This window comes from Rhinoraja longicauda, chromosome 8, assembly GCF_053455715.1.
Source record: "Rhinoraja longicauda isolate Sanriku21f chromosome 8, sRhiLon1.1, whole genome shotgun sequence".
Lineage (NCBI taxonomy): Eukaryota > Metazoa > Chordata > Chondrichthyes > Rajiformes > Arhynchobatidae > Rhinoraja > Rhinoraja longicauda.
Genome location: NC_135960.1, coordinates 13,557,511 through 13,569,517, shown reverse-complemented (window position 1 = coordinate 13,569,517; position 12,007 = coordinate 13,557,511). Strand labels below are relative to the sequence as shown.

At 40.9% G+C, this 12,007-nt stretch overlaps 1 protein-coding gene across 1 annotated transcript in view; it reads right to left on the bottom strand.

Moving 5' to 3' along the window:
- The window catches only part of neb (nebulin), a 234,885-nt gene that overhangs the window by 133,180 nt on the left and 89,698 nt on the right, over positions 1-12,007 (bottom strand). Inside the window, exons 57-68 of the mRNA XM_078404318.1 lie at positions 11,116-11,319; positions 10,313-10,417; positions 10,115-10,222; positions 9,691-10,002; positions 8,128-8,331; positions 7,936-8,040; positions 6,986-7,093; positions 6,556-6,867; positions 4,204-4,407; positions 1,828-1,932; positions 1,629-1,736; positions 1,213-1,524 (exon numbers count right to left, since the gene is read on the bottom strand). Of these exons, the coding sequence (XP_078260444.1) occupies positions 1,213-1,524; positions 1,629-1,736; positions 1,828-1,932; positions 4,204-4,407; positions 6,556-6,867; positions 6,986-7,093; positions 7,936-8,040; positions 8,128-8,331; positions 9,691-10,002; positions 10,115-10,222; positions 10,313-10,417; positions 11,116-11,319 (2,187 nt within the window). The remainder of the gene's footprint in view (positions 1-1,212; positions 1,525-1,628; positions 1,737-1,827; positions 1,933-4,203; positions 4,408-6,555; positions 6,868-6,985; positions 7,094-7,935; positions 8,041-8,127; positions 8,332-9,690; positions 10,003-10,114; positions 10,223-10,312; positions 10,418-11,115; positions 11,320-12,007) is intronic.

Genomic DNA, 12,007 nt, shown 5'->3' with positions numbered 1-12,007 from the left:
CTGTTTTGAAACTTTGTTCTAATTTGTTTCATTGGGTTGTTTAAATTAATATTGACTAGCTAATTAATTTATTGCATCGTATGGGAGGCGCACTCCCAATCTCGTTGTACCCCTGTACAATGACAATAAAGGTATATTGTATTGTATTGTATTGTGTGTTAGGAATGCCTGAGACTTGCCTGGGTTGTTATCTGATTGGCACACAATGAAGCAATGCCTTTAGAAATTTCATGATCTCTCAAGTCATGAAATTTCATGATCAAACAATGGTGGCCATGGTGGCACAGTGCTAGAGTTGCTGCCTTACAACGCTTACAGTGCTGTGTGTATGAAGTTTGTATGTCCTTCCCGTGACTGCTTGGGTTTTCTCCAAGATCTTTGGTTTCCTCCCACACTCCAAAGATGTACAGGTATTTAGGTTAATTGGCTTAATGTATGTGTAAACTGTCCCTAGTGTGCGTAGGATAGCGGTAATGTGCGGGGATCGCTGGTCGGTGCGGACTCGGTGGGCCGAAGGGCCTGTTTCCACGCTGTATCTCTAAACTAAACTAAAAATAAGTCACGTTAAGGTGAGCCCTGTACAACCAAATACCGCACTCACATGTATAGATATACGTGCACACACACCATTGACTCTTCCACAAAATTTGTATCTTAAGAGTAAAATGTTAAAAAGAGACACACTCCCAGTGTGTCTAAGCATGCATGCACTATGAATGGTGCAAGATATTTGAGGGACTATACTTTTGTCTGATGAATGTTCCTTTAAGTAGACACAAATGTTGTAAGATAACACAATTAGCTTGCTGATGAGTATTCATTAAAGCGTATGTTTATTCTAATAAGGGAGAATCGCCGGTCACGTGAAATTATTACATGGACTACTGATGTTGGAAAAACATCAGGCCTGCTAAGGTGGAAAAGCAGAGACGTGGTTGTGCTTATTTCTCTATTAGCACATTTTTACCCCAAAATGATCATTAACACAATCCTCTCTGTGGAAAATTTATTTCATATGCAATTTGTGCTTAAAAAACAGGTGTCAATGCATTTAGTTTCTCAGCTTATATATTTCATATCCTTTCTCTTTGCTTTATTTGCTCCCAAGATCAAATTGCCATTTATTTTTGGCATTTGCAGATTAACTTTTGTGATAAACTAGCTTTCTAAAAGAAAATGGTGGCGGGGAAGCAAAAACTACAGCATACTCACATCACTTTGTAACTCATAAGCCTTCTTTGCCTGGATCACATCGTTCTGGTCTGGGAGACAGGTCCAATTGTGCAGGTAACGCCTGTAGTCAATGTCACTGACCAGGGTCTGGCATTTCTTGGCCAACTGGATGCCCAGCATGTCGACCGGAATGTTGAACTTGGTCTTGGATTTCTCAAAGTCCTTCTTGTATTCCCGGTCGCTCTGAATCTTGGCCACGTGCATGGACCAGAGCATCTTTGGATCATCTTGTATGCTACGGCATCCGATATGGTGGCCCATCTGCTTGCGGTAGGCTTGCTGGTATTTGTACTAATTGTGAGGAAAGGAGATTTTGGTTAAAACATCACCAGTGAAGTTAGTATCTGATGTACAGCGGTCTTCAAAATGTGCAGTAGTCCATAAACACCTCTTACCATGCTAGCTATGTCTCTAGACGCTTTGGCAGCCTTGATTGAAATGGCATCAGCACGCAAGTCATAACCTTTGAGCTTGGACTTTTCCCATGCATCACGGTACAGTTTCTAAATGGGCAGACATACATGACTTATTAGACTTTGGTTCTGATCAATGGTAAACCCAAGTTTCAATCTCTGCATAGGCATGGTTAAGTACCTGGCTGATATTGACAGAATTACTCTTCGCCAGTTCAATTTCGGGTGTGTCCGGCATGACGTGAATCTTGATTTTATCAGCATCCCAAGCTTGTGTGTATAAACTCTGCATTAAAAAAAGCATGGCAGATAATAAGCCAATGAATTCCAAGGGTCAATTAATTTTATAGATATTTCACGAGCAAACTTCGGATAAGGTATTAGACCCAAAATGCTGGAGTAACTCAGCGGGACAGGCAGCATCTCTGGAAAGAAGGAATGGGCGACGTTTTGGGTCGAGACCCTTCCTCAGACTGACTGAGAGGGAGATACATAGATAAGGAAGCGGAGTGTGAAAATAGGACAAAGGGAATGTAGAATAGATCATTGTTAGCTGGGAGAAGATCAACAACAAAGCAAACAGAGATAAAATGTAGTCGGAGACAGTAAGAGTGGTTGGAGAGCTGAGAAGGGGGAGGGATGGAGAGAGAGGGGAAGCAAAGGTTACTTGAAGTTAGAGAAGTCAATATTCATACTGTTGGGGTGTTCCTCCAATTTGTGCTTGGCCTCACTCTGACAAAGGAGGAGGCCCAGGCCAGAAAGGTCAGTGTGGGAATGGGAGGATAAGATATTTCCTGTTTGATGCGCACACAGTTTCACCCACATTCCTCTAACGTACAACGGTGATCAAGAGTTATCAATTCAACCTGAGGAGGAAGAAGGTCACCTGTCTATTTCTGCTTATTATTATAGTATTCCTCATAGCATGCTGTGAGAGTGAGACCATGTCTGATACATGAGTGAGTGAGCAGCTGAGAGGAGGAGCAGCACATGAGTTTTATAAAGGAGCAGTTAATTTCAGGTACTGAATACACTTAGAGATGTATAAAAGGTACAAGCGGAGTGGCCAATATAGAGCAGCTGTGCTTGAGGGTAACTACTGAGGCTTTGTTCTTGAGCGACTGTGGTGAAAAGGCCAAGTGGAGGTAAAGGGTAAGACAAAGTAAGGTCTTTTATTTTTGCCACTTACTCTTTTACCTCAGTGGAGTGAAAGTGTCAGTTAGGGCTGTGGCATGCTCATCCTACAGGATGTGGGCGATCAGGTGGACTTTCAGTGTCCGTGAGGTCTACACCTGCGGGAAGCATGTCCAACTGAAAATCCTGACTGTCAGCATGAGGTAACTGTGGCTGTAGCTGTAGCTGGACAATCAGGCCGCGAGACGTTTCAGCACCCGGTGCGATTCGGCTGCGGGGACTTCCATCCCCTTGCGGGGACTGTGCGGGTCGGTCGGGGACGAGCTGTCTGTCCGTGGGCGTGGGGAAGAGAGTGGAAGTTTTGTTGCCTCCATCACAGTGAGTGGGTGTTTGGAGTCACTGTGATGGACGTTTGTGTTGGGGTTATGTGTCTTGTGTTCTTTTTTTGTATGACTGCTATGTAGTTTCGTTCGGTACCTCGGTACCGAATGACAAATAAAGCTCTGTTATACTGTTATACTGTTATGTTGAAGGCTTCATAGAAAATAGTTTTAGTGGGATGATCCTGACCAAGGTGCAGGTGGAAAGTGGATGGGTGACCACCAGGAAAGGTTAAGGGAATAGGCAAAGAATGCAGGAATCCTCTGCACCATTTCACTCTAGAACAGATATATCCTTTGGATACTATTGGGGGGGGGGGGGGGAGGATAACCATTCAGAGGAAAGCAGCAGTCAGTTGTGTGGCACCAAGATTGGCTCTGAGACACAATCAGGCAAAATCAGACAAAGCTATAGTGATGGAAGACCTTATAATTAAGGGGACAGACAGAAGATTTTATGGCCGGAATCAGGACTTCCGAATGGTGTGTTGCGTCCTTGGCGCCAGGGTCTAGGAAATATTGGAGTAACTGCAGAATATTCTCAATGGGGTGGGTGAGCAGTCAGAAGACATTGTGTGCATTGGCATAAATGATGTAGGTAGGAAAAGTGATAAGGTCCCGTGTAGTGAATGCAGGGAGTTAACCAAAATGTAAAAAATAGCAGGACCTCAAAGGTAGTAAACACTGGATTACTCCCAGTGCTATGTGCTAGGTAGGGTAGGAATAGAAAGATAGGACGGATGGATGCTTGGCTGAGGAGTTGTTGCAGAGGGAAGGCATTCTGATTTTTGAACCATTTCACAGGTTATAGAGTGAAACAATCACAAAATCTTTAAGAATGTATCAAAAGATTAAAGTCAGTAGAAAAACGACAGACAAAGGGATTTCAGGATACAGCATTAAACCAGCGTATAATTCTTCCTAAATTTCATCATTGTTTAAAAATTCTAGCATGTATCACCATTATTATCGTAAGGATTATTTATCCTATTTTTAAAAAATATTGAAAATAAGCTCTATTTTTGTCAATAATCTTTACTTACTTTGTTAAGGTTCAGTGCATTGTTTTTGGCTAAAACCAGTTCAAGAGAATCAAGAATGCTTGTAAACTTGAATGTTGTTGGGGGCTGGCGATATTTATTTTCACTCAGGATATCGCCAGCTCTCTTCGCCTTCTCAACATCCAGTGAACCACTGGGATTCCATCCAACTCCACGAGTCCATTCCATGTCTGCCTTGTACAACACCTGTCGGTCCAAAGAATGGTTTTGTTTAGGAAGAAAAGAAAAATTGGGCGGAACAGTGGTGTGGTGATAGAATTGCTGCCTTACTGCTCCAGAGGCTCGGGTTTGATCCAGATGACGAGTGCTGTTTGTGCCAGATTTGTATGTTCTCTCTTGGATTTGTACATTAACCCGTGGGTTTTCTCTCCGGATGCTCCGGTTTCCTCCCACATTCCAAGGACATGCAGGTTTGTTGGTTAATTTGTTTCCGTAAAATGGCCCTAGCATATAGGATGCGAAACTGGAATAACAGGTGATTGGTGATCAGCGCAGAAGGGCCTGTTTCCACAGTTCTGCATGCCTGGATCATTAAATTAAATTAACCTAAACTGACCGAAACTAAACTAAACTAAACTAAACTGAAGAACAACCTGGTACATATGAAAGTGCTTGCATTCAAACGGCATGTGTTCAGTCTAAGTTAATATCAACTTTGATGGTAGTAGGTACCAATCTTGTAACAACCGGTCAATTTGATCAAAGACTTGATCAAACATAGTAATAATAAGCAATTTTTCAGACCAATGATGGGAACATTCCTCTCATTTATTAATATTCATGAGGAGTTATAATATTTAAACCTCTGGTTCAATTTTGTCCAATCAAATCTTTAATGCATGCAGCTAGATAAAGTTAGATATAGCTCTTCGGGCTAACGGGGTACTGATTTTGGATGATCAGCCATGATCATATTGAATGACAGTGCTGGCTCGAAGGGTGGAATGGCCTACTCCTGCACCTATTTTCCATGTTTCTGTGGTTTCTATGTGCAGGGCAAGTTTTCCCACAGAGAGTGGTGGCTGTCTGGAACATGCTGTCAGGTGTGGTGGTGGAGGCACCGCAATAGTGGTGTTTAAGAGGCTTTTAGATAGGCACACGGATATGCAGGGATTGGAGGGATATGGATCAAACTGCAGACGGAGGACATGGGTTTAACTTGGCATTATGCTCTGCATGGACATTGTGGGCTGAAGGACCTGTTGCAATACTGTACTGTTCTATGTTGTGTGTTCATATGAGATTAAACCAAATCCTATGCTTTTACACATTCATGGCATGAATTAATCACAGGGGACATCAAACCGGTTTGAATAAACAAATAACACTCAAGATAAAAGAAGCATACATTTTAAACATCTGTTCACCAATATTAGAATCACAGTAAAGAGAATAAAAGGGAATAAAGTAGTTTAAATGGACAGTTTGTTCCAAGTATAAAGCTTAGGGAGGACCCTTAGGTTGAAGGGGAAAAGATTTTAAGGTGAAGGGGAAAATATTTAACTGGAATCTGAGGGGTATCTTTTTCCACACAAAGTGTGGTGGGTGTGTGGAACAAGCCACCAGAGGAGGTGTTATTCTCACTCAGGCAGGGAATATCCCAATTTTTAAGAAACAGTTAGACAGATATATGGATAGGACAGGTTTGGAGGAATATGGGCCAAACATGGGCAGGTGGGACTGGTGTTGTTGGGGCATGTTGGCTGGTGTGGGAAAGTTGAGCCAAAGAGCCTGTAACCACTGTGTATCATTCCATGACTCTGACTCTACGACTGGAAAATCATAGCTTTAAATTCACCAGTGCCATATTGAGGTCAGATATCTAAAGGTAGTTATTTTGCCATAGAATAGCTTTCCTCTGGATCTCCACATGAAGTCTGTTTTTTGTACAAGATTAATGGCTGGGAATCAAGTGCATTCAGATAGTGAAATAATTTGCTTACCAACAAACAAAATTCTTTTGAATAATAAGGAGAAAAATTCCTTTTCCTTGGTGAAAAATCATGCTTGAAGAGATAATAATGGACTAAGTTCTTTCCCCAAACAAAAGTGCAAAAGTCCTCTTTTAATTTTTGTATTAATGGATGCTCTCTATTGTCATTACTCATTATGGAGATATCTAAAGCACACAGAGTTAAATGACCTCGTCCATGAATATAACTGCACAGATACCTGGCATTATTTAATTAATCTGTGAATTGATCACTAGAGAGAACACAATGGCAATTTGCATAAATGTTATATTTATAAAGATTGATATTGCTCACATTGACTGACCAGTTCCTTAAGAACTCTACGAATTCTAGATTTTCGGCGTTTTAAGGAAATACTCACATCGCTTTGCAAATCATATGCCTTCCTTGCCTGGATCACATCGTTCTGGTCTGGGAGACAAGTCCATTGGTGCAGGTAGCGCCTGTAGTCAATGTCACTGACCAGAATCTGGCATTTTTTGGCCAGCAGGATGTCCAGCATGTCAACTGGCATGTTGAACTTGGTCTTGGTTTTCTCAAAGTTCTTCTTGTACTCCCTGTCGCTCTGAATCTTGGCCACGTGCATGGACCAGACCATCTTGGGATCATCCTGAATGTCACGGCATCCGACATGGTGCCCAAGCTGTTTGCGATAAGCCGTTTTGTACTTGTACTAAAAAGGAGATCAAGCAATTTATGTAGTAAACTCAACTCAAAGTAAATGCACTTTGAAAGTGCCAGGATAAGGCACCGGCACAATTCACTGACATTAAATCCACAGGTCTACTTACATCACTGGCAATATCTCTGGATGCTTTTGCTGCTTTAATTGCAATGGCATCAGCTGGCAAGTTGTAGCCTTTTTTCTTTGACTCCTCCATTGCATGTCTGTACATTTTCTGTGAGGAAGAGATAATATTCTTAGTGATAGTTTCATGACAGAGGTGGACAACTTTTACATTCTTTTAGCTAATTGCCTGCAAATGATCTGAATAGAAATCCCTCAATCCCTCAAGAATGGATCGACTGGGCTTATATTCACTGGAATTTAGAAGGATGAGAGGGGATCTTATAGAAACATATAACATTCTTAAGGGATTGGACAGGCCAGATGCAGAAAAAAATGTTCCCCATGTTGGGGGAGTCCAGAACCAGGGGTCACAGTTTAAGAATAAGGGGTAGGCCATTTAGGACTGAGATGAGAAAAAACTTTTTCACCCAGAAAGTTGTGAATCTGTGGAATTCTCTGCTACAGAAAGCAGTGGAGGCCAATTCACTGGATGTATTCAAGAGAGAGTTGGATATAGCTCTTAGGGCTAATGGAATCAAGGGATATGGGGAGAAAGCAGGAACGGGGTACTGATTCTGGATGATCAGCCATGATCATATTGAATGGCGGATCTGGCTCGCAGGGTCAGATGGCCTACTCCTGCACCTATTTTCTATGTTTCTATGTTTCTAATGTGCTGAGTAGTGACTAATGGCGGAGATTCCACTTTAAATTCAGGCAAGAAGACAATAACATGTTTGGGGTTAACTTCACATGCTTCATTTATTCACACCTTAGGTGACGAGTAAATGTCTACGCTATTGTTGCGGGAAGGGAACTCATATTTCTGAATCAGTAATCCTGCCATCTAAATTACTCCTAATTGACAATTGCTATTGTACCTTAATCTGTCCCAAATATAAAAGTAACACCATGGGTTATTTTCATTTCAAAATGGCTTCACATACTTACGTCACTGCATGCAATCTGGTTCTGCTTTGCCAATATAATCTCTGGAGTATCAGGCAGGACATGAATTTTGGTTTTGTCTGCTTCCCAGGCCTCAATGTACGCACGCTGTAAAGCAAATAGTCACAATGATTAGCATTTTAATGGGGGATCGGCCAAAGCATAATTTCCAATTATTCAAATGAAATATCCAACCTTATTCATAAGATGTGCATTATTCTTTGCCAGAGTCAAATCCATTGAATCATTCAAACTGGTGAATTTAAAACCGGCTGGAGGCTGGCGGTAATGATTTTCACTCAGGATCTCACCAGCTCTTTTGCATTTGACCACGTCTAGTGACCCTTGAATAGACCATCCAGTACCTTTCAACCAGTCAAGATCTGCTTTGTATAAAATCTGGAAAAAGTTACAAAATCCATATTTTATCCTTCGTGATTTTCATTGATATGGCTGATTTAATAAAAGTAACATCTAAATGCAATGCTCGATTCTACATTAATAAACAACAGAGATCATTAAGATAAGCAAATACAGCTGGAAGTATTCAGGATGTCAGTTAGCATCAAGGTTGAACAATGGAGTTATAATTTCAGGCCAGTGATCTAACATTGGAACATACATAGGCTTCTCTTTCCATGGATGCTGCTCTACCAGCTGAGTATATCCAGCATTTTGTGCTTTTAATTTCAGATATCCAGCATCCACAATGTCATTTTAAGTAGTGCTCACTATTAAAAATATTGCAAACCTGATTGCATGTTATTGAAAGATCCGCATTTTGTACAATATCTGATCAAACTGTGATTAAATGTATTGTTTTGCAAGTGCGGCAGACAATTTTGTGAAGCAATTGCTCACAAATAAACCATTGGCCATTAAGCATTTGTAATTGTGACCACTGAAGCAATGGAATTAAATGGGCCAGATACATTCTTCGACAATTTTCATGGATTAATTGAAAAAAGCAGATATCGTCTCAGTTTAATTACTAATCAAAAAGATGGGACTCCCAGCTCTCGATTTGTTTAGGCTAATTATCACATAAGGTTATAAGATCATAAGGTCATAAGTACAATTAGGCCATTTGGCCCATCAAGTTTACTCCGCCATTCAATCATGGCTGATCTATCTCTCCTTCATAACCCCATTCTCCTGCCTTCTCCCCATAACCTCTGACACCTGTACTAATCAAGAAATTAATTCAAGAACACAAGTTCCTGATATATGCATAATATATTATACAATTATATATTAATGTCACGGTGGTGCAGCGGTAGAGTTGCTGCCTTACAGCGAATGCAGCGCCGGAGACCCGAGTTCGATCCCGACTATGGGTATTGTCTGTACGGAGTTTGTACGTTCTCCCCGTGACCTGCGTGGGTTTTCTCCGAGATCGTCGGTTTCCTCCCACACTCCAAAGATGTACAGGTTTGTAGGTTAATTGGTTTGGTAAATGTAAAAATTGTCCCTAGTGGGCGTGGGATAGTGTTAATGTCCGGGGATCGCTGGTCGGTGCGGACCCGGTGGGCCGAAGGGCCTGTTTCCGCGCTGTATCTCTAAACTAAACTAAAATTACATTTCAAAACTTAGTCTCTTTTATTAATTTTAAAGCAAGTAGGCATACTCTGTATAATGGAGAAAGTTTCAAGAAAAGAGAAAAGGGTTTTCTTTAAATAGAATAAAGAAGGTTTTTGCACAAATTTAATGATTAACTTCAAAAATATTCACAGGTTTTAAGAATGGTATGGTACTCACATCGCTTTGCAAATCATAGGCTTTCCTTGCATGGATCACATCATTCTGGTCTGGGAGGCAGGTCCACTGGTGCAGGTGACGCCTGTAGTCAATGTCACTGACCAGGGTCTGGCATTTTTTGGCCAGCAGGATGTCCAGCATGTCAACTGGCATGTTGAACTTGGTCTTGGTCTTTTCAAAGTTCTTCTTGTACTCCCTGTCGCTCTGAATCTTGCCCACGTGCATGCACCAGACCATCTTGGGATCATCCTGAATGTTACGGCATCCGACATGGTGGCCAAGCTGCTTACGATAGGCCGTTTTGTACTTGTACTGTTAAAGTAAAAAAATGCCAGTTAGACATTAATACATCAGAAGTGATGAGAAAAATGTCCCAACTTTTATATAAATCTATACAAAGTAAAACAAAGTATAAATCACTTACGTCACTAGCAATATCTCTTGATGCTTTAGCTGCCTTGATGGAAATTGCATCAGAACGAAGGTCATAGCCTTTCTTCTTTGATTCTTCCATTGCAAGCCTATATTGTTTCTGCAGATCAACAAAAATATATGAAGTAGCCATTCACACTGTAATATGTGTGATCATTTTGCTCTTTTAGAAATATTTGCACCAACTTACTTCACTGCAATTGATTTTGTTCTGGCTTGCCAACAAAATCTCTGGTGTGTCTGGCATGATGTGAAGATTAAGTTTATCCTTTTCCCAAGCTTTAGTGTATAAACGCTGCAAAGAGATTTTTTAAAAGAGATAAATGTTAATGCTGGAATGCAGGGGACATCGTGCATAATCTATTAATAGTAAAATTATTCATCTGTTCCAGATTTGATCTGATAATTGGTAAGTATTTGGAGTGATGGATGCAGGAGAGAATATGTGGTGAAACTCATATAGCAAGCTGTTCTATACTTTTCCTAATGCTAAGTCAACATATAAGATAGAACATAGAACAGTACAGCACAAGAACAGGACCTTCAGCCCACAATGTCTGTGATGATGCCAAGATGATGTCCACATGATGCCAAGACCAACTCTTATCTGTCTGTACATAACCCTTAGTCTCTTTTATTAATTTTAAAGCAAGTAGGCATATCCTTCCATATCCATATGCCAATTCAAAAGCATCCTAAATGTCACTATCGTATCTGTGGTCTCACCAACGACCATTTGGTTTTTCTTTATTGAAAATAATGCCACCGTGTTCAGCCTAATTTTGTGTCTATCTACCATGTAAACCAGCATCTACAGTTCCTTCCTCCACATGATGCAATTTATAATTGGTTGTCAGACTTGCAGTGTGAGTGGATGTAAGTGAGCAGAGTGACTTTAAAGGAATTCTGCAACAGGTGCGGATCATATTTAACAGTGTAAAACATGGTGTGCACGCAGTGATGATATGTTTCTTACGTTAACAAGTGCTTTACCTTGTTGAGAATGGTTGAATTGACCTTTGCCAATTGCAAAGGGATGGAATCCATCAAACTGCTGAACTTGAAATTGCCAGGGTGTTGACGATACGTTTTCTCACTTAGAATTGCTCCAGCTTTCTTTGCCTTTTCATGGTCTAGAGATCCATCTGGCGCCCAGCCAATACCCTTCAGCCACAGAAGATCTCCCTTGTATTGGATCTGATTCACACAAAGAGGTGGGAATTAGGGACAGGGCTAAAACATTGAGAAGTTCTAACTGCTGCATCCAGTTCATTTCCCCTTTGCTGTTCTTGCAGATGCACTAAACGTTCATGGCTGTGTGGGTCAAAGCATGATGTAGGCCTCTCTGCCGTGACTTTCAAAGCAGAGTGGTCTGCAAGTAGCCACACGGCAGAACCACTTGTCTCTTGACAGTTCGTGTCATCAAGAGTCTTTACAGATGTTTCCAAATGTTTCTGATCACCAGAGAGATTTAAAAGTAGTCAAAATAAATTTAAACAAATCAAACTTTTTAAAAATCTCAAAAATAATAAATGCATTAAAAACACTATTGTCTTGTATTAATATCAAGTTAAATATTGAATAAGGCAAAGCATTTATCTGCAGTTGAATTTCCATCCAGGCTGCTATCACCATTTAACATAAATGGGTTGCATGCTCATGCTGATTAAGTTGGTGCAGGCTATCTTAAAGCAGAAGCGTATTCTTCCTCGCATTTCAGGACAATCCAGAACAGCCTCAGGCGAAGGTGGGGATTCCACAGAACCACCAACTAGCTATAAGCATAAATGAGCCCATTAAATTGAATCTTGTGCCTTATGCTGCTATAAATGAACTTCAAAATGGGAAGCCATTTCATCCACGTGACGGAATCAAACACTCTAAG